Below are 19,883 nucleotides of genomic sequence, written 5' to 3'. Positions count from 1 at the left end.
TGTATAGAACATATAAGTAAAAGAAACTTAACACTTTGTAATTATAAACCTGAGTCATCATAGACGTGTTGTGGTTGATGAATGGTCTGTGGTCAGACAATTTGACATACCGCGTGTATCCCCTGCTGTGAGGCACTTACGGAAACCTTTGACATCATGGCTCGGTTTAGTTTAAAAGGGAAGAAAACAGCGGACGTGAAAATAAACCCAACCAGAGGAAATGTGTATGTGTCATTTCTTGTCTAAAGGCGAAGCTTATTGTGAAAATGTGGGACTTTCGGTCATTGCAGAAACTCACTCTCTGGAGACTTGATGACATTTTGATAGCACAGTGGTGATGATGATGATGATGATGAAAGAACACCTTGTCCCAGAGAAAAAAAAAACATTTTTATTGAAGTTTTTGAATGAAATCTAACAGTAATCTTTTATAGCTGAATGTGTTTCTACTGAAGGACTGTGTGTGAGCCAAAATATATTTTTCTTGTTTTAAATGTAAAAATGCAGTTGTTGTTGGAGTTGTTAGAATAAATGAAGAGTGAAGTTTGATGCTGCATCTTAAAGAAGAAAGACGCTTGTGTTTGTATGGAGACAAGAATGAAAAGTGTCTACAGTAGAGATCAGAGTTCACCTGTGTTGAAATCTTTGTTTAAAAAAAAAAAAAAAAGGAAGTTAATCCGACGCTGTAGTAGACTCCTGGCCTTTTAGGGCATGCTTTTTTTTATTTCAGGGGTGTACGAAAACAACACAAGTTGACAGGAAACATGATTTGAAAGATGCATTTACAGTCCAAACATTAAGAAAAGAAAAGAAAAAGAAAGATGACAAAGAAGAAACCAAGGAGAAAGTTCATGACTTATTACACACATTTAGAAAAACAAGGAACGTATTGATCAATTGGTGGCAAGAGTCTGCCGAAGAAGTGACCAAATCCAAATGACCTCTCTGACACATGGACATGCAAACACAACCAGTTCATAAATATAAACAGTTTTATCATCAGTCTCGGCTGTCTTCAGTAGGGAATCCCCAGGAAACACTGACGTCCACCAGGTGAAGTACCTGAACCTTTTTGTGGTTAAACCGTAACTGAACGTAAATGTCATGGTTTATGTCTAACAATCACTTCTTGTTTTTTGTTTTGACTGGAGACAAAGGTCATCGAGCGTTAAGGCTGAAGAAAGTCGTAGAGGACGACAGTCATGATGGGAAAATAAGGAGTAATCAATGTTTACACAAACCCTGAAACACTCAAACCGACTCAGAGTCAAACCTTTGAAAGCAGTATTTCTATAAATCTCATCGTTTGTCTCCTTTGTATTTTTTTTGGCTGTGTTGGAGGATTAGTCGTGTGTTGTGGTGATGATACTTGAAAGTAACGCAATTTCGACTAATTATTATGTGTCTGTCTGTGAATTGACCTTTTTCATTTTAATCCTTTCTCAAAATCAATACTTCACCAAACAGCGGCAACAATCTGTTTTTCAACCGAACTTCATCCATCAGTTTCTTTCACTTTAACAGTAACGTATATGATTTATCCTGAAGGGCAAACAAAGGTCATAAATATATACTGACATTCAACGTGTAATAGTTAAATATAACAACACATAAGGAGACTCATTTTAGAAGTTGACGGGTTGGTGATTCTCTTTTTTCTCATACGTTGTACCTGTTCCTCTAAATGTCAGGGGTTCCTGTTTATAGATATATAGATGAATGATGTATTTGGAAGGGGCTTTGGGGTTTTTTGTATGCATGTTCAATATGTTCAAGTACAACACACTCAATAAAAGGATTTTACACAAACCCTGTCACATGTAATGAGGAGGAAAGATAATAAACTTTTATTTAAAGGACACATATTCTCCTACTTTCCACTCTGATTCTGTATTTGATCTGTCAATAAACCCCCCCAACAGGCCGTTTCTGTGTCTGTCGCTTTAAATGTAAATGAGCTGTGTCTGGCCACGCCCCTTTCTGGAAGGGGATGCCTAACTCTCTGAAGAATTGTTCACACTGAGAAAGCAAACTCAGAGAGCTAAACAAACACTTAGCTTTGGGAGTGTCACCCACCTGGGGGAGGAGTTATTGCTCTTTGTGATGTCATGAAGGGAAAATCTCCAAACAGCCTGTTTGAGCAGACATTTTCTGAAACGTGGAGCAGACAGGAGACGGAGAGGATGGACTTTACTCAGAATTGGACCTGCTAGAGACACATTGTTTATAAAACATGGTCACATGTATTTTTCATAGGTGACCTTAAAAAAAAACTCCAGAAAGGGGAAGATCTGATCCTGATGTGTGGGATTTACAGATGGCAGCTTTGTGCCACAAATGATTTAATGTGTTACAATACAACTCTACATTATAACGATCCAAAAAACAATTAGCTTCGCAAACCTTTGTTTTTTGTTTTTTGTAGTCAAGCTATACGTTTACTGTTCCTCAATAACTCTTCTAGATAAAATTACTCAACAATTGTACTTTGAACAGAAAGGTGATGGATTTATTTTGGGGCACAGAAACAATGGGACGGGATAAGAGAGACTGCAGTAAACGCAGCTTAATGCTGTCTTCCCTTTTGTTTTGTTTGAATGCTCTGGAGACAGGGTGTGTTAGGAGTTCATACTCATGACATCAATTGAATACATCCATAAATAAGTAAAGACTTTTCTGAAATGATTCCCAGCAACAGCAGTTTGTTTCTAACGAGCAGGACATAAGGTTTCACCTCTGCAGAACATTTAAACATTTACACCTCAGGTCCAGGAGTCCTGTGTCTGACCCTGTGCTGACAAATAAAAACCATCACTTGGGGAACACGTTTGGACGTCTTGTGCATTCAGGTGTCAGCTCTACACTATCTCTATCTGTGATAAAAAAAAATCACATCACTCCTGTCAGTAGAACAGCAGAGTCTGTGCTGCTGTCTGTCCTTGTGCTGGTGGTCTGGCGCCCTCTTGTGTAAACCTGAGTCACATCACAAACCCTCTCCTGTGAGCTGAACACCACCAGCACCTTCGTATCACAACACTGTGAGCTCAAGCAAAACAACCGACTGTTTCCACACTGTACATATACATGGAGTGTATGTATATTTGTATTCACACCTCAGAGGAAAGAGATCAAACTTTCCCCCTCCCACAATATGTGTTTTTTTTTTTTTACAACCTGACTCACGGTTTTCCGTTCACACTGCCGGGAGACGTTGAGTTCTTGTTTCGGCTCAGCCAGGACGACAGGAGGTTGCGGGGCCTTGGCGGTCTGGAGGGAGCCTGAGCCAGGCGGACCATCCGTGGTGAGCGCCACACTTTAATGGTGGAGTCATCGCTAGCAGACAGCAGCAGCTCCTGGTCGGCAGGGCTGAACGCCACCGAGTTCACCACGTCGTCGTGTGCCAGACGTGCCAGGCAGATGTTGTAGTGCCGGTCCCAGATGTAACCGTGCTTGTCCTCTGCTCCACTGCAGGCAGAAGTGGGAGAGAAGTGTCAGTGAACTGTTCACTGTCAAAGCACCTGCTTTTCAATCCTTTCACGCAAAAGCCACAACAATGTTGTCATATGCATTTTTCTGCACTTAAAGTCAAGTCGACTTTTGAAAGTAATCGCAGAATCTTGTTTTCAGATTAACTGCTGCTGCCTCTGCCTGCGAAAGAGGAACGGAGGCAGTGTGGACACAGAGGGCGGGGGGAGCTGAGGAATGAAGGAGGTGTGTCTGAAAAGAGGATTTGTTTTCATCTGAACATCTGCACTGAAAGTCACAAAGTAAGCCTTTACAGTCACTTCAAGGAATTATTTGTAAGTATAAAAAAATGAGGGTATCATAAATGTGATACTTTTTGTTTTCCCCTGTATTTTCAGTCTCTGCTTCTATCTGATGTATTTCTATATTAAAGGCAGCTAAACATTTTTCAACTCTGGTTCTGAAGTCTTGTTTGTGTGAGCATTAAATCTAAAGTCAGAATGCTAAAACCAATATGAGCTTTAAGTACAGGAAAAGGTTCCTCTCAATTCAAACTCAATCATTTATTAACCATGCAGTCAAAGGCAGTGTTTATACAGTCTTACTAATGGTCTTTAGCACTTTCTTTCATCAGCTTTGAAAAATCCTCCAAGACTCTCAAACACAACCATTAAACCCCCCACGAGGTAAATACGAGTTTCACGAGCATGAAAGCTGCTTTTTGTTTCCGTTTTGTTTTATTTCTCTTCTGAAACAGGTTTCAGTGGGGAACAGAGAAAAGGTCTGTCTTCTTTTCTATGAGTTTCATGACAAATAGACATCTGTCCTCGCTGTCTGAAAAGCGTGTTTAGCAGAGATAAAAGCAAAACAGCTGGAGGAGAACATGGTTGCTTCTTGTATTTTGCTTCCAAATCAAAACTAAAAGCTAAAAATGTAAGACATCGTAGGAGTTTGTGATGACTGTCCAGTACAATGTGTCGTCATGGAAACGAGGATGTGTCTACAACACAAGCAGTCAAAATGGGGCAACAAATTATTTTTCAGTTGTCTTATTTTTACATTCAGAAAAATGCAAGAAAGGTGAGTTTGAAAATACATCTTTTCTTCGCCTACCTGGCAACAAAGTCTCTGCTGACATCAAGGAAGATAAAGAAGCACTCATCGTTGGGCGTAAAGGCTCGGTGCGCACGCAGACTCCTTCTCTCCTCCCTCAAACTCTTGAGATCGATCACGTGAAGATCGATCTCCTCTGCGATGGGAGGAGGAGACATGGGGTCGGAGATCACACAGCCGGCAGGCCACGCCCGGCTGTTTACGTAAAGGTACCTAATCAACCAAAGGAAGGAGCTTTTAGGGTTTAGAGTCAAAACTTCTGGACAGGTTTGATGTTGTATATTGAGGCAATAACTTAGCATGTCTATGACATGAAATCATCCACACTCAGCATCTTCCTCCTGTGACTCTCCTCTCTCCAGACAGGGAACATGTTTACACTATCCTGACATTTTCAAGAGTGCTTAGGTGAAAAAGCTCCAGCGTCTTTTGTGTGCGTCTGCGGTGAAGAGTTCTTAAAAGTACTAAAGTGCTTGTCTGGACAGAAACAGTTTTTCTTTTTAAACACGTTGGTGAATGTATGAGACTGAGGTCACCTGTGGTCTGGAGACAGGCCCATCCCGATGATGTGTCCGTGGATATCTATGACATGATCCAGTGAATCAAAAAACTCATCTGAACTCCGCTCCTCCCCGAGTACAGGACCCGAGGTGGTCATCTGGTCCGGCTTGATCCGTTTAATTCCTTCAAATGAACAAAAAGGAGAACGTGATGTCTTACAGTGCTGTGCATCTACATGCCTTAGCTTCTGTCCTGCGGCTCGGTTGCGATCGTACCTATCTGGTGAGGGGAGTACGTAAGGCTGCCAGTGGTGAAGAGTAAGTAAGTTTTGTCCTCTCCCTCACCGGGATCAGACGGCTCGATCAAGCTGGAGGCAGGAGCCTTCGTGTACGCTCTGCCCATCATCTGAGCCACCTGAGTCTCAATCTCCAGCTCCCCGGGCCTGACCTTTTTACAACTCTAAGAGGCAGGCAGAAAACACACAACACATAAAGAACTGCGTTATTTTAAACTTGAATCAAATCCCTGAGTGTCACAGCTCGCTCACCTGTATAACATGATCGAGGCAGAGGGCAGAGGAGACACCATGGCACCGGGCCTCCTTCTGTCGCTCCTTGTCCACCTCCTCTTCATCTTCTTCCTCGCTGCCCGAGGTTCCCAGGTCGAAGAGCAGAGGCTGGTGCTGCTGCTGCTGCTGCCCTTTCATCCGTCGAGCCTGGGACTGAGCCTCGTAGTCTAGCAGCAGATCCGGGTTGTCGTGGCGACGACAGTGGGCCACCATCACTGTGCGGATGGTGCTGGCGTTGATGTTCTGGATCTTGAAAAGGCGTTTGACTACGTTGACGTTCTCAGATTCAACGTCCTGTTGGAGAAAACACAAGAAAAAGACGTGTTTATATTTTCTCTATTTAATGACAAAACGCTCCCATTTATTCACAGCCGGGAGCTGCCAGGAGAAACTGAGTTATCCCGAACGAGCAAAACCAAAAAGTAGTTGAACTAATCCCTCGCTCTGTACTCAGACATGCCTGAGCTTCAGGTGCTGCCCTGAGTCTCACCTGGAAGGCTTTGTTGAGCCAGAGCACGGAGCACGACGTCATGTTGCCTATCCAGTGCAGGTTCCCAGAGATCAGGTGGGTCTCGTTCAGCCAGCAGCCGAACACATCGTAGGGTTTGTTCCTCACCCGTGACAACAGCGTGTAGTTTTCTGAAGAGAGTGACGACATGAACAAAAAGCTCTTCATTTTGGTTAAATGAGTCACAGATTAAACGGAGGATTATCACTCTTTGTTACACACTGACATGCTACAGCTAGCTTCTATAAAGCATTCTTAGGAAGCTTTGTGCAGGTTTAAATGTCAGCTTCTTGTTGACACTGCTTCAGAGAGGTGCAGGTGTAAACATTTGGTTGTTTTTGTGGTTGCAGCTCTGTGTGTTTAGTCCCCTATGTTTCCTAAATGTTACTGTTGGTGTTAATGCCCTGATGGAAAAATGATATCACACATACTGATAGAACTTTTCTTTGTGGAAGGAACACAAAACATTTTGTGTGAAACCTCAGACTAGCTCATCTTAAGGAAACATTAACAGGAAATGATGGCGCCTGAGCGTCGGGTGAGATGTTTGTGGTTCTCTTACCCAGACTGATGACAGCGATCTCCCCCGACGACGAGTGGTGCGGGCCGAGGTAGACGCCGGACACGAGCAGCAGGGTGTCGTCAGCGTTGAACTGGGAGAACTGGGTGTAGCCCCAGTTAAACTGCCGCATGCTGGAGCTGTGCACCAGCGAGATGTTCCCATCCTGTCGCTCAGTGTCCCATAGCTGCTCAGAATACAGAGTTTAAAACAAAGCAAAGAGCAGATGATGAGGGCGATGACTTGTGGAGATCAGAGAAGGAATCAGAAACGTCACAGAGGATAGAAAGGGATCAGTGGCCACCTTAAAATGCACAAACTTCATTTTTGTTTTAGCGTCACATTAATAAGGAAACCTGCATGTCGCCTTACATCACAGCGTCACATAAGAAATGATGGGTAAAAGCATACGTTGTTTATTTCATGTCAGCAGACTAATTTGTTAAATCTTTGTGGTGGAAGCTCAGACTACAGGCTGAAAGAACCTTAAAGTTCTTTGAAATGAGTTCTGGGACTAAAAGGCACTCTGCGACTTTCTCATCAATGTTTAGAGCTGCAACTGCAGAGTTATTTGATCAAGTGTCCTGACTGGAATTAAATTCAATTAAGAGGTCTGTCTGTAAAATGTCAAAAAAATTATAATTTTATAATGCCATCTTAAAGCTTCTTCTGTCCAAACAAAAGCAAAGACTTTTTTTTAACAATTAGTAATGACAAGAAGAAACAGATCCAAATGTTCAAGAAGCTGAAACCAGCGAGTGCTTGTCTTTTCAAAGCAGGATTACAAGTCAGCCAGAGAAAAGAAAAGGACTAGTAAACCAAATACTAAACACATGATCCTACCTTCACAGTGCAGTCCTTGGAGCAGGAGGAGAAGCGGTGACCTCTGTGAGAGAAAGCCAAGTGGAGGACTTGGTCAGTGTGCTCTCTCAGGGTCTGAACCTCCACACAGGGGATACAGTCGAACAGACGCCTGAACTCCCTGTACCATGACACGGCGGCTGCACAGAGATAGATCAAGTTTTCACTGAAGGGAAGAATCAATAGAATCATTTTTTTTGGGGGGATGGGGGAGAGTGTTAAATACTTACCCGGGTGTCGGGGTACAGAGCGTGGAATGCGGTAGTAGCTGTAGAACAGCTCCCTCCAGAGGAACTCATCCCTGGAGACAGCGAGCCACTGTCTGCAGGTCAGACCAGCTATTAGCACGGCATCATGGGGCAGACGCAGGAAGATCTCCAACACCAGGCTGTCCGGCAAAACTGGGACACACTCCATACTAACATCCTGCTTATCAGAAACACACACACAATCCATTGGTACATGAGCATTCACCTTGATGTAAAGATGAATGCAACTTCAGCCTATCGAGAGTTTTTGTGCTTTTAAGGTAAATCAATCCAATTCATCGGTTTTTGTATCAGTGTGCTGAAAATGTATCTTTTAAAACTAAAGCATGTAAAATATACATCTGTGTTGTCACATCGTATGTGATAGCTTTAGAGATGTTTTCATCTCCAGTACAACTATTAATCAAATTTTTAGCTGCCAGCAAACAGACGTCCCTCCCCCCATTGAAAAAAAAGAACCAAAATCATTTGAGTTTCACCATCAATGAATCGTCTAATGACTCCATTAAAACGCTGCTCTATTCAAAGTCACAAATGACTATGTGGCGTACAGAGTTACACGTTTCTGTCTCAACAGATCTGAACTGACATCTCACTCAAGTTTTTTACTTTCATTTTCAGAAAAAACTTTTGGACCAAATGGTTTTTTTAAAAACTAAAAATGTCTACATTTAATTTTAGGACCATCATACTTTATAAAGACTTATATTAAATTCATAGTGATAAATCAAACGCTCTAAACCCTGGTAGCCGTTTGTTCGTAGCAGGTGGTCCAGGCTCCAGTCCAACCTTTGGCTCCTTCTCCTCAGGCCCATCCTCAATATCTCTCTCCCCCCTGTTTCTGACTCTATCAGAAGTCCTATTTTTGTTTGTTTTTTACATCGTTTATTAATCCCTGAAGGGAAATTCTGGTTTTCCACTCACACACACACACAGACCAAAAATACACACCTGTACAAACATGGCCTAAAGAAAGGCCTTAATGGAGAGCTGTCAGAGAGGGACTAGTGACAGCAACAAGAACAACTTCCACATGTTGGTCCACTCCACACCAGGACATAAACACTTAAAAGAACAGAAGAGGGTTTTTCTCTTCATGGGAAAGTGACCCTACAATCATCGTGTAACCCTGGTCACCCAACATATATATAACCCGAGGCCCCACCTTAAGTGGGACTCATCTGAGCTTGACAGACAGCTGTGTGTGTGTGTGTGTGTGTGTGTGTGTGTGTGTGTGTGTGTGTGTGTGTGTGTGTTTCAATGCATAAAGCTGGGTTCAGAGTCATCGTGTTAGGAAGACATATGAACATAATTTGATTTTCTCTGAGTTTTCAGAGTCACTGACAGTCCTCAACAACGACCTGAAACAACCGTGTAAAATAAGGAAAATCGCCAGAATTAAACCTCCTATAGATGAATCAGCGGTTCAGTCTAACTTGGTAAATAAAGACAGCTCGTCTTGTGGAGATGACCTAACATGGACATTTTTCGTCTCTGTGCGTAAAACTCAAGACAACTGACTGTGTGCAGACTAAAAACAGACTGTTTTTACTCACACTCATCTAGCTACAGAGACAATAACTTTACCTTTATACAAAGCACAATAAGTAAATAAATTACTAAAGCTAAGCTGCTAGCGAGACATTTCTATCACGCTAACGTTAAGCCAGCTAGCTGTTAGCTTTCATTTGTTTTTGTTTTTTTACTTTTATCTTCTTTAACGACGTTTCTGTCTGATAACAAGAGGTAACAACACACATCGTTTCATTTACTGCAGTCAGTTAACAGTTTCGCGCAGTAAAAAGTTGTTGACATAAACTGTGACCCACCTGCTGGATCAAAGTATGTTAGAGAGAAAAAACAACCAGCTAGCTCTGACGGCTAGCCACCGAAAAATGACAACAATCCTCCAGACTCTACTAACAGATGACAGCATCATCCACCAGACTCCACCAACAGATGACACCATCGATTCTACGAGACGAGCTCGATCTACTGCTCGAGCATGTCGTGTAACATCTTATTAATAATCTTTAAATAAAAAAATGAATATATTCTTAAGAAAAGAAATCAGAAGGTTGAAATAAGCCTCGGTGTATTTTCGATAGACTTTTATTTTCTATTCTAGTAGACGATAAAAGAGAAGAACATAAAGTTATTCATGAAAAACATTTCATTACAGGTGAGCTCCTTAAAGGCAAGGCATGTTTAATTTATATTGTGCTGTTCAGACGTAAAAACAGAAATACAACAAAACAAAGCTTAAGGAAAGAATGCAACGTAAAAAAACAGAGCAAAAGAAAGATTATAGATCATCAAAAGACTGAGAATAATGTAAAAGTGAAGGAATATAAATAAATACAATAAAGGAAGAATGTGTTGTTGTTGATGTTTTTTAAACTATGCCGGAACTCCTACACCAAAATGAAGTCAGTCTCACTTCTCCCTCGAGTTGACACCCATGGGTGCAGATGTGGGTCTGAGAAGTGAAGTTATGTGAAGCCTGCACTTTTTTCCAAAGGCCAGATGGGGGCAACTATGAGTTTTCAAATGAATCCCATTTGTGTAGAAGTCTGTTGGAAAATGACCTTACTGCTGTGTCATCTCTCACACTGAATAATGTAACACTTACCACCCATGTGGTGCCCTTCACAACAGTGACATCACAGTGCAGGTGGCATCATCATCATCTGTGAGGAACTATAGAGTCTCTGTGACTGACGGAGAAACTGTGTTGTTGGCTTTTAGAGTCAGCAAACAACAAACATCTTCACCCTGACCTCATGGAGACAGAGGAGCAGCTGGGCTAAAGAAGAAAAAAAAAACTATGCTGTGACTACTCTTCTCCGGTAAGTATTGAAACACACTGACTTTTCAGAAGTCAGAATTTAAGAAAATAATTTTGTTATAAACCGCTTTTATCTCCTGTTATTATTTCTCATATTGGCAGATACTGTATATTCTTTTCCCTGTGCTAGAAAAAAGGGAAAAGACATAAAGTTAGTCGCCAGAAACAGGAACTGAGTGTGTAATGAGGTGTGTGAAACCTGATAGTGGTGTGATCGGGTTACCTGGCAAGACATTATCTTAGCAGAAAAAAACACTTATGGCAGATACAACCAACAGATTCAAGAAGCATTCATGGCTGTCTTTTTCCAGCTTTGAGCCATGCCTATGATTGGATAACTTCCTGCTGTGGCAGCTGCTCAAAGAAGGACAGGACAGGATGACAGTACCAGTGTAAAGGTACTTCTTTTTTGCAGGAGAAATTGTACTATTTTGAAATATCACCTCATGGTGTTGATGACTAAACTGTCTTGTTTCCCTCAATGTGCAGGGCAGAAAGTGTGGACAGTCTCCAGTGATGAACCAACATCCAAAAATCCAATTCCAACATAATTCCTCAGAGCAGAGAGGACAGAAGAGTGTTTGAGGTTTATTTACTGGCAACATGATAATCTGTGCTTGTTTCAATGATGACTAATCCGAAAACTCCTCATTTGGGGAGCAGGACGATGTCTGACAGCCAACAAGTTCAGCAGCAGCTCAGTAGAATCATAACATTAATGTGGTAGAGATGCAATCACTATTACAGAACGAAGAAAATGTTCTACATCTGTACTTTACTAAATTACTGAAAAAAGTCAAATAAATGGTTGTTGAGATCAAGTCATTGTGTTTCTTAAGTGTTCCCCTTAGGGTTTCTCCAGCAGGGTCAATTATTATTACAGTATCATTTATTGGTCACAAGTTTGTCTTCTCCTGGGTGTGTGGCGCCATCCTGTGGCAGAGAAAACCAACAGCAGAAGACCTCTGACATGACCAACAGAGAAAAAACGAAAATGTTTATCTGTGAGATAGAAAAATATGAAATAAAGAAATGTTTATGAAATGTATAAATAAACATTTATTCAGTAACGAAACCATAAGAATTATTTTCCATGCCCTGGTGTGATTAAACATTTAGTGTACAGTGGCTAGGTTGTATAGAGGTGGTCATCTCCTTATCAGAAGGTCGGGGCTCCTGCATCTACATGTCTGATGTGTCTTTGAGAGAATACACTTAACACCAAGATGCTCCTGCTGCTTCACGGTGTATGCATCTGTATGAATGGAAATAGTTCATTCTGATGGACACTCAGCATAGAAACTTTGTCATCAGCATGTGAATGGTTAGGTTTGACTAAAGTCAGCTATGGAATTTTTTTTAACTATTTATTGTGTTTTAAAAGTTTTCCTTTCATTTTTGTCATTTAATATTAAATACAAGTTTCAATGACTGACTTTAAGATGGGACTCCATATATTTGATACCTGGGTTTTTCACAGAGATGGAAGAAGTTCTGTGATCAATAATCTGGTAAAAGTAGCACTACTGCAGTGTAAAACAATCCATCAACTTGGTTGATCAAAAGAAAAATGCTTGTTAGTAATGGTAAATGTAAATGTGTAAATAATCCATCAGTCAAAACTGACGGATTGTAGAAGAAGTTCAGTGTTGTGAGTCCCAGGTTGATATAACTGACGGCAGGCTGACATTGAGTGAGAACACAGAAGTAGTTTCTAAGAAAGCACAACATCTTTCTCCGTAAAATTCACCGGTTTGGTGTGTGCAGTATGCTGATGACATTTTTTAGTCCTTACAATCTTAAAGTGTTCTCCACATTCTCCGTTTGGTTTGTTTGAGCTGTTGAAAAATGATTTCATAACTCAAGACATCGACAACTGAACTCCAATGATGACCCTGATGACGATTATGAGTTTGAATTTGTTTAAATTATGGTTTTATGGATGTTTCATACATTGATGGTTATGAAATCATCTTGGAGTTTTACAGTCAGAAAAAAACAGTTTTGGGTCATATGAAACATGAAATAGTCTTTTGCAGGCGATATGGTTAGGCACATACAGGGCTGATATACAATTTAACTTTAAACATTAACAGGTATTTAAATTGTCGAGTAACAGAGGAAACAACAGAGAGAATCGTAATATCATATAATATTTATTTAGAATAGAAGAAAGCACAAATGTATTTACATTCACATGTACAGTGGCTTACAATACAATTTAAAAAGCACACAATAGTATAGTTTACAGTCTGTGCAAGTTAAAGTGACTAATTCAGTTATCAGTGTAAAACCTTTTCTACTCATCTGAATGAACTGTTTAACTGAGCAGGTGAGGATGTGGTGCATAATCAAAAGTGTTGAAGAAAGTCACATATGCATTAACAAATAACACACTGATGAATTATATGTAAGATCTTGAGACAGTTGTTTTTTCAGCATATTTCAACTTTACAAAATACCTCTTTGCTGGAATTAGGAACACGTGAAAGCCAAAGAAATTGGAAACATATTTAAATCTTTGTGGGATGTTTTACAGTCACATTAACTCATTTATTCCTTTCACTTCTTCCAAACAGCTGTAACCTAAAGTGCAATGTTGATCTGAGTCACTCCCTGTTTCCGTCATCATAGCACCATGGTGGGAATGTGGTGCACGAGGGGCATCTGGTGTTGGTGGGTCATGGCCGTCAACTGAGGAGGAGGGGGGGACACCTGGGACTGCGCCTCTGCACTGTGCGTCGCTGGTTTGTGCCGTGCGCTCTTCTGGTGCGCCCTGAGGCCCGCAAGCTGAGAGTAAGCGCTCTGACACACGTGACACTTGTAGGGTCGCTCGCCAGTGTGCAGACGCACATGGTTCCGGAGCGTGGACGACTGGCTGAAGCGGCGATTGCAGAAGCGGCAGACGAATGGCTTGTCCAGAGTGTGAATGCGCATGTGCGAGCGCAGGTTGCTTCGGGAGTTAAAGCCGCGGTGGCAGATGACGCAGCGCATGCGGCCTGCTGAGGTGGAGGAAGACGAAGAAGATGAGGAGGGGGAGCAGGAGGAAGGGCCTTCACAGGGGTGGGAGTCCTCTGGGAGAAGATAAAAAAAAGAAAAGAGGATTTAATGATTAAGTGGTTTAAAAACATATTTTTAAACAGTAAACGATCTGACAATGATCTGAACTCACCATTCCTGCTCTTCTTCTGCTGTTCCTCATCGACTCCTGGAACTCCAGGGATTCCCAGAAACGTGTTGTGGGTGTTTCCATACCAGACAAGAAGCTCCTGGTCCGGTGGGATGGTCTGAGATAGGAAGGAAGGGGTCAATGATTAGCCAATCAATATGTGATTTTACCTTGCACCCATTACACTTCCCAAATCCCATCTTCACTTCTCATTTTGACCAGCAGGAGGCGCTCTTCTAAAGGGCATCTGCATGCTTGGTGGTCCCTTAAAGCCACCCAGTGCCGAATTCATGCATTCAAACCCTCGTGTTTAATTTTGCTGCTGAACAACTCATGAAGTCTCTCACCTCTACCGCCTTATAGAAGATGCTGCTGCCGATCTGCACCACCTCAAGGTTCTGCTCCTGCTCATTCCGGGCGCACTTTATGTATGTCATCCAGCTGCGCTGATCCTCCTGGCTGGCGTCGATAAAGTAACGCACAGTGCCGTCTTCATTGAACACCTTAGCGGACAATGAAACAAGTTAGACCAATGCTCATCCATGGTGTTGTTCAGATATTTCACTGCAGGCTAAACGACTCACCTCCCACATGAGGTTGTTGTTCTTGAGCAAGTCCACGTGCTCAGGGGACAGGACTCTCCCCGTGAAAGGGCCCATCTCAGTCCCTGCTTTGATCCAAGTCTTTGAGAAGATGCCGAGGCCTTCTCCAGGGATGGAGCTCTGCGCAATGATCACCTCTGATGGCAGGACCAGACTGGACAGCTTCTGCACCTCTGCAAACACAACATGAAAAATAAGTGAGACAAGGCCTGCAGGAGTTTTGAGACAGTGCATCACTCTTTGGTGTAGATGTCTAAAAACGTGCAGACATAAAAGTGCAATGAAATGTGAGAAAGCAGAGATTTTGTGGTCAAAGATGTAAAGGTCCTTAAAAGCATCAAATCGACTGGATCTTATTTCAGTCACGAAATATTAAGCTACACTTTATCCGCCGTTTAATTCGATTATCTGCTTGAATTGAAAGTTTTTGTTGCGCAGAGAAATCCCCTCAAAAAGCATTTTTATCCGCACCAGAGAGAGGAGAAAAGGAGGAAGGAAAAAAAAAACAACCTTGCGCTTCTTTAATGTCAAAATCAAAGATTTTTTTTTATTAGAGGCTCGGAATAAAGGCCGTCCGAATAGGGGTTAAATGGTCCTCTATTACCCAGGGTCCAGCGATTTGTCATGCTTCAGATGTGATATTCATTAAAGTTTACTGGAAAAGAAAACGGCTAATTCCAAATTCATTATCCTTTTAAGAACTTTGTAGCAATAAATTTGCGCTGAATGAGACGAGGACTTGTTTAAAAGACTCAGGAATTTCTGCAACAAAAAAATGGAAAGGCGATTAGATGGTTGACATGCAATGAATAGCATTAGATTTAGCCTTCACGGTGCATTATGCGAGGAACAGCAAATCTTTTTAAGGGGAGAGAAAGAGAAAAGCTGCGGAGCCCCATAGCTGCCAAGAGAGGAAAAGAGACTGTCCGGAGATTGATGAATGCGGGATAAAAACCCGGGACATCTCAAAGAAAGGGAACCTTTCTCTGCTGCGAGGTTTAAGTGGAAACTTTCCCAGGTCAAGCACAAAGTTAACCAAATGAATTTAATGCCCTGCGTCTTTCAATCAGCGGCACTTACACGCCTAACAAGCCTCCAAATGCGCCTCACAGCTCTGAATGGGTTAATGCGATAAATAGGACGAAGGAAAAGAAGGGAAAACATTTTTAAAACACAGCAAAAGATGGAAGGAAATGCAGAAAAATGCAACAAGTTGGTGGAAAAGAAACTTTAACCACATCTTCAGTAACTTTTCTCTCGTGTTTTGGGGTCAGGCTCTGGAATCATGTCAAACATGTTTTTTTTTAATTTAACAAAATGCAAAAACAACTGTTTGTGAAAATATTTGTAGAAAATTGCATGTAGGTTATGATATATTTAATATTCTATATTTTAAAAAAAAAAATCAAAACTTGAATCGATTGTTTTTGTAAAACGACAAAAATCATTACAATTAATCTGCAACTTCGAATAAATGCTCCCTCATTCGCACATCATTAAACAGTCATGAAATGAAATAATATAGCACATATTCAAGCTTACCTCCGACGAAGGACTGAGCCAGCACCTCCGCAGTGAAGGCGGTCTTTGGACTGCTGCTATGCCGCTCCTCTGCCAGGTGTTCTCCCAGCACGTTCCTCCACCTGCCGTACAGGAAACTGTGCAGGATGTCCGAGGTGATCACGTCCGAGAGCGCGCGACTCGGACACTTAAATCCAGACTTGAGAGCCAGAGCGTCTGCAGGAGGGAGCACGGAGCCCATGATGCAAGACTGAAAATCCCTGAAATTAAAGTAAGAAAAAAAAAACTGCGATGCAGCTTTAAGAATGTGAGAAGTAGAAGAAGACGGAGAAGAAGAGAGCTGCTACTCTGTCTGCGCTTCTGCACCAAACTGTGCGCCGTGCCTGCCTCTGAGGGTCTCTTTATATAAGTGGCTGGTGTGACCCCTGTCTAATTACTTATTAATGACACACCCCTCGCCGTGGGGACCTGCCTGCTGCTGCGGAACGGTTCGCAACACCAGCAAAGAGAAGAGGAAAAAAACTTTATTTTGACATTATCTGAAATTTAAATTCATACATTTTTTGTGCAAGAACTGCTGAACCATCGTGATTGACTATAATGTAAATTATACACTAAAGCTTCACATCAAATTCGTGCAGAAGGGATAAAGTTTAAAGCTCTCAAAAACCTTAATAAATTGCAAGAAATGGATATTTAAGTGGGAATAATTTACAATCTACACTTTTGATTCAAATTAAAACATTTAAACGCTGTTAAAAAAAAATCGCAATTAGGAATAAAGAAGCCTTTCAAAAGAAGTTTTTTTATCGACAACTTTGTGAGCAAGTGGGTCACTGAGTCTGGGAGTTGCTCACTCATTTATTTCTCAGGCATTTCGTATTCATGCGATAGTAATAATTGTAATGTTTTTTAGAGCGGGAATAACGAGAATGAAGGGAAGAAAAAAAAATCAAGCCTTTTTTTTACATCATTGTTCGCATGCAAAAAATGCAAAGCTGCTTTGACGTGGTTTCACTTTTTCAAGCCCTTGTTGAGGAATAAGCGGTTTAATATTCATGGCTGTTCAGAGCCCCCTCCTTGGTATTGTGACAACGTTTAGATGAGTATATACTCCCCCCCCCCTCTTTCCCCTTCTTCTCTATAGTGTTTTTTCCTCTCTTCGCCTATTTTTCGGGCTTGATGGACTGCGGCTAAATGGGCAGTTTTCCTTCTTTTCCAGCAGAGAGGACATCTTTATTCCATCCCCGGCTCACAGGTTTCCTATTCAGCTCCCCTCCAAGTAATGTCAGGCCCCTGAAAAGTGCTGCAAATCAATCTTTCATGGTGTTTTGAGGGCAATTTGACATCCATGCACTCCTCTTTTCACTGCAACAACTACAAGGGGATTGTCCGAAAAAAAAAAAAAAAAATGGGCAAGTTGTGCTCTTTTTCTCTCTCACTCTGTGGACGAATATGGACTATTTAATGGGGGGAAAAGAAGATATGGCTACTAAATACAATGGCGGAGGGTTTTTTTCCCCCTAAAATGGTGAAAAGCCAAGGTGAGTGACAGGGCACGAAAAAAGATTACTGTGAAACAGCTGCTTTTTATGAGCGAGCCCCTCCTACATTTGTCTCCTTTTCCCAGATGAAATTTCGCTGCTCTTTCAATGGGATTCTTTCTCATCTAGATTGATTTACATTTATAGCATTCATTGCACAAATCCGAGGTAAATGGCAGGGGGGGACAGAGGGGTGGGGCCGCTTCTTTATTAAAGAGGAATTAAATGAATTGAATTGGGGTAACGCATGGATTTGATTTGCTTATTTATGCATTAACCTGTGGCTTTATGTGGAGCTGGTAAAGCCGCAGGCATGTCAGCAATTGGCAAATCATCCCGCTTAGCTGTGCCATTGTAAAACAATTTAAGCTATTATTCTGTCCATTTAAAGCTTATCAATTTTATGAGGATGATTGACAATTATTGCACAAAGAATGCGGTAATTGTTTTATTTCAAAGAGCTGCTGGGAAACCTATCAAAGAAAAACGTTTGTTTGGGGATAAATGGAGTTAAGCTCATCAGGAGGGAAACAGATAGCCTGATGAAAAAAAACACATTTTAACATTTATAAACTAAAAATAAAAAATAGGTTGACAAAATAATTAATAAAGGCTAATCATTGCATGAAAAGTTATATTTCTCTGACGTATTTTTCTGCGTAAATTAAGATTTTGAACTTTAAAAATGTTTTGTCTTGCAATAAAATCTAAAATCCACTTAAAACATAGTCGCAAGAAGGATCGCTGTGACTTCAGGCCTGCTGCAAGGAAAACACAGCTAGGCGCGCGCACGCTAGCACACACACACACACACACACACACACACACACACACACACACAGCAGCCGTCCCAGCAGCTGTGAGGAAAAGGAGACGGGGTCTCCTGGGATCTTCTGCAGGGTCATTAAAAGCAGATTAAGGTGCAGCCAGAGAGGAGAAGACTGAAAATCAGCTCATCTGTTGCAAAGGTGAGATAGGTGCACTCCCCCTGTTAAAGTGTTTTTTTGTTCCCCCTCTTTCTCTCTGTTGTTGGACAGGATGGAGGGAGTCAGGACAGCCTGAATGAGTGTGGAGGGACCTTCACGTAAAAAGCAAAGTGTTACTGACATTTAAAGATTAATAATGTCAACCCAGAACACTGACGCAAGAGTAGAACAAATATAATGAATGTCAGTTTAAAACATTTCCCTTCTGAAATGAGGCCTAATAGTACATTTAATGTGCTTAAAAGCTGTTTTTTCTATACGTCTTAATTATTTCCTCTTTATGATACTACATACTGCACGTTTAGTTTTAGTCACTTTAAAAATGTAACTACTTAAACAAAATACAAGCATCTTAAATGCTGTGGTTCATCAAGCTGACAAACTACAACTTTCTAAAGGGACAGGTTTTTCCCTTTTTGTTTTGCAAAAATAAAAATTCTGATTTTGTGTACATTTTGATTCCAACACTGCACATGATGTGAGTAAACTATTAAATGTATGTCTCAAGCTTGTAATTCTTTTTGCTCTATCAATCTGCAGCCTTCCTCACATATGTGAGTGCTGCACTTTACAGATGAATGAGAAAACTATTCATTGCTACAAAGAGGAGTTACTCAGGATGAGAGACAATGGGCCTGAGGGGGGAAACAAATTACTGCAACACTACACACCTCACTTTAAAGCTGAAACGTTCTCACATCACATGAGAGCAGCTAAGGCGTCGAGCTGAATGCCTCTTATATCTGCTCCTGTTTAATGGAAAGGTGAACTAATATCCATTTATAAGTTTAATAAGAAGATACTAAAAATCTGACTCTACAAGACTGGATGATTTCTTTAATTCAGTTTTCCTGCACATGGCATGATTTTTTTTCTTGATTATTTTTGATCTGTTAATTAAGTTTTGGAGTCATTTAGTGGTAATGTACTTGAGTGTCTTAAATTGTGAGGAGCATTGTCTCAATCTCTGGACTTTCTTTATCTTCTTAATTCACCTTAAAAGTGATCGGGGAAAAAAAGGGTCTATGATGGGCCTTTAAGAAGAAGAATTGGTTCTCTCATCATCACTCTGTATCATCCTGGAACAACTAAATTAGTCAGGCACAAAGGACCACCAGGTCAAGACTGTCCTCGTGGGGCGTGGCCCTAAAAAAGGGAAGAGGATCAAAATCAAGGGCTGGATTTGGAAACAGCTGCAGCGCATCAATACAAGGGCCGGTGTGTCAGGAGAGCCCCTGCTGAGAGCAAAGATGTGCAGTGACAAAGCTGGAGCGGCTGTGGAGGGGGGAGAGGAACATCTCAGAGGAGCCTGAGGGAGGACGTGCCGCCGCCGCCGCTGCTGCTGCTGCTAGAGGAGGAGGACGGTTAA

The 19,883-nt window shown here is 41.5% G+C and overlaps 3 protein-coding genes and 1 long non-coding RNA gene across 4 annotated transcripts in view; 2 read left to right on the top strand and 2 right to left on the bottom strand.

Annotated features, from left to right (window-relative positions):
* Window positions 1–19,883, top strand: part of bspry (B-box and SPRY domain containing) — a 60,223-nt gene that overhangs the window by 30,777 nt on the left and 9,563 nt on the right. The gene's annotated exons all lie outside the window — the stretch shown is intronic.
* On the bottom strand, window positions 690–9,781 carry fbxw5 (F-box and WD repeat domain containing 5). The gene is made up of 10 exons (XM_079364882.1): window positions 9,674–9,781; window positions 7,806–8,001; window positions 7,558–7,715; window positions 6,718–6,901; window positions 6,138–6,286; window positions 5,627–5,941; window positions 5,355–5,538; window positions 5,115–5,262; window positions 4,579–4,791; window positions 690–3,465 (listed from the first exon to the last, which is right to left on the bottom strand). Exons 2-10 carry the CDS (start codon window positions 7,990–7,992, stop codon window positions 3,180–3,182), a joined length of 1,824 nt encoding a protein of 607 aa, XP_079221008.1. The 5' UTR covers window positions 7,993–8,001; window positions 9,674–9,781; the 3' UTR covers window positions 690–3,179.
* LOC306837282 lies at window positions 10,425–11,659 on the top strand. Its single transcript, XR_013780909.1, has 3 exons — window positions 10,425–10,693; window positions 11,004–11,090; window positions 11,182–11,659. It is a non-coding gene; the product is annotated as an uncharacterized lncRNA (long non-coding RNA).
* prdm12a (PR domain containing 12a) lies at window positions 12,874–16,342 on the bottom strand. Its single transcript, XM_079364095.1, has 5 exons — window positions 16,006–16,342; window positions 14,446–14,636; window positions 14,209–14,364; window positions 13,865–13,979; window positions 12,874–13,766 (listed from the first exon to the last, which is right to left on the bottom strand). Exons 1-5 carry the CDS (start codon window positions 16,223–16,225, stop codon window positions 13,321–13,323), a joined length of 1,128 nt encoding a protein of 375 aa, XP_079220221.1. The 5' UTR covers window positions 16,226–16,342; the 3' UTR covers window positions 12,874–13,320.

The sequence above is a fragment of the Symphodus melops genome, assembly GCF_947650265.1.
Source record: "Symphodus melops genome assembly, chromosome: 16".
Lineage (NCBI taxonomy): Eukaryota > Metazoa > Chordata > Actinopteri > Labriformes > Labridae > Symphodus > Symphodus melops.
Note: the sequence above shows the minus strand (reverse complement) of the source record. Positions and strands in the feature narration are given on the sequence as shown.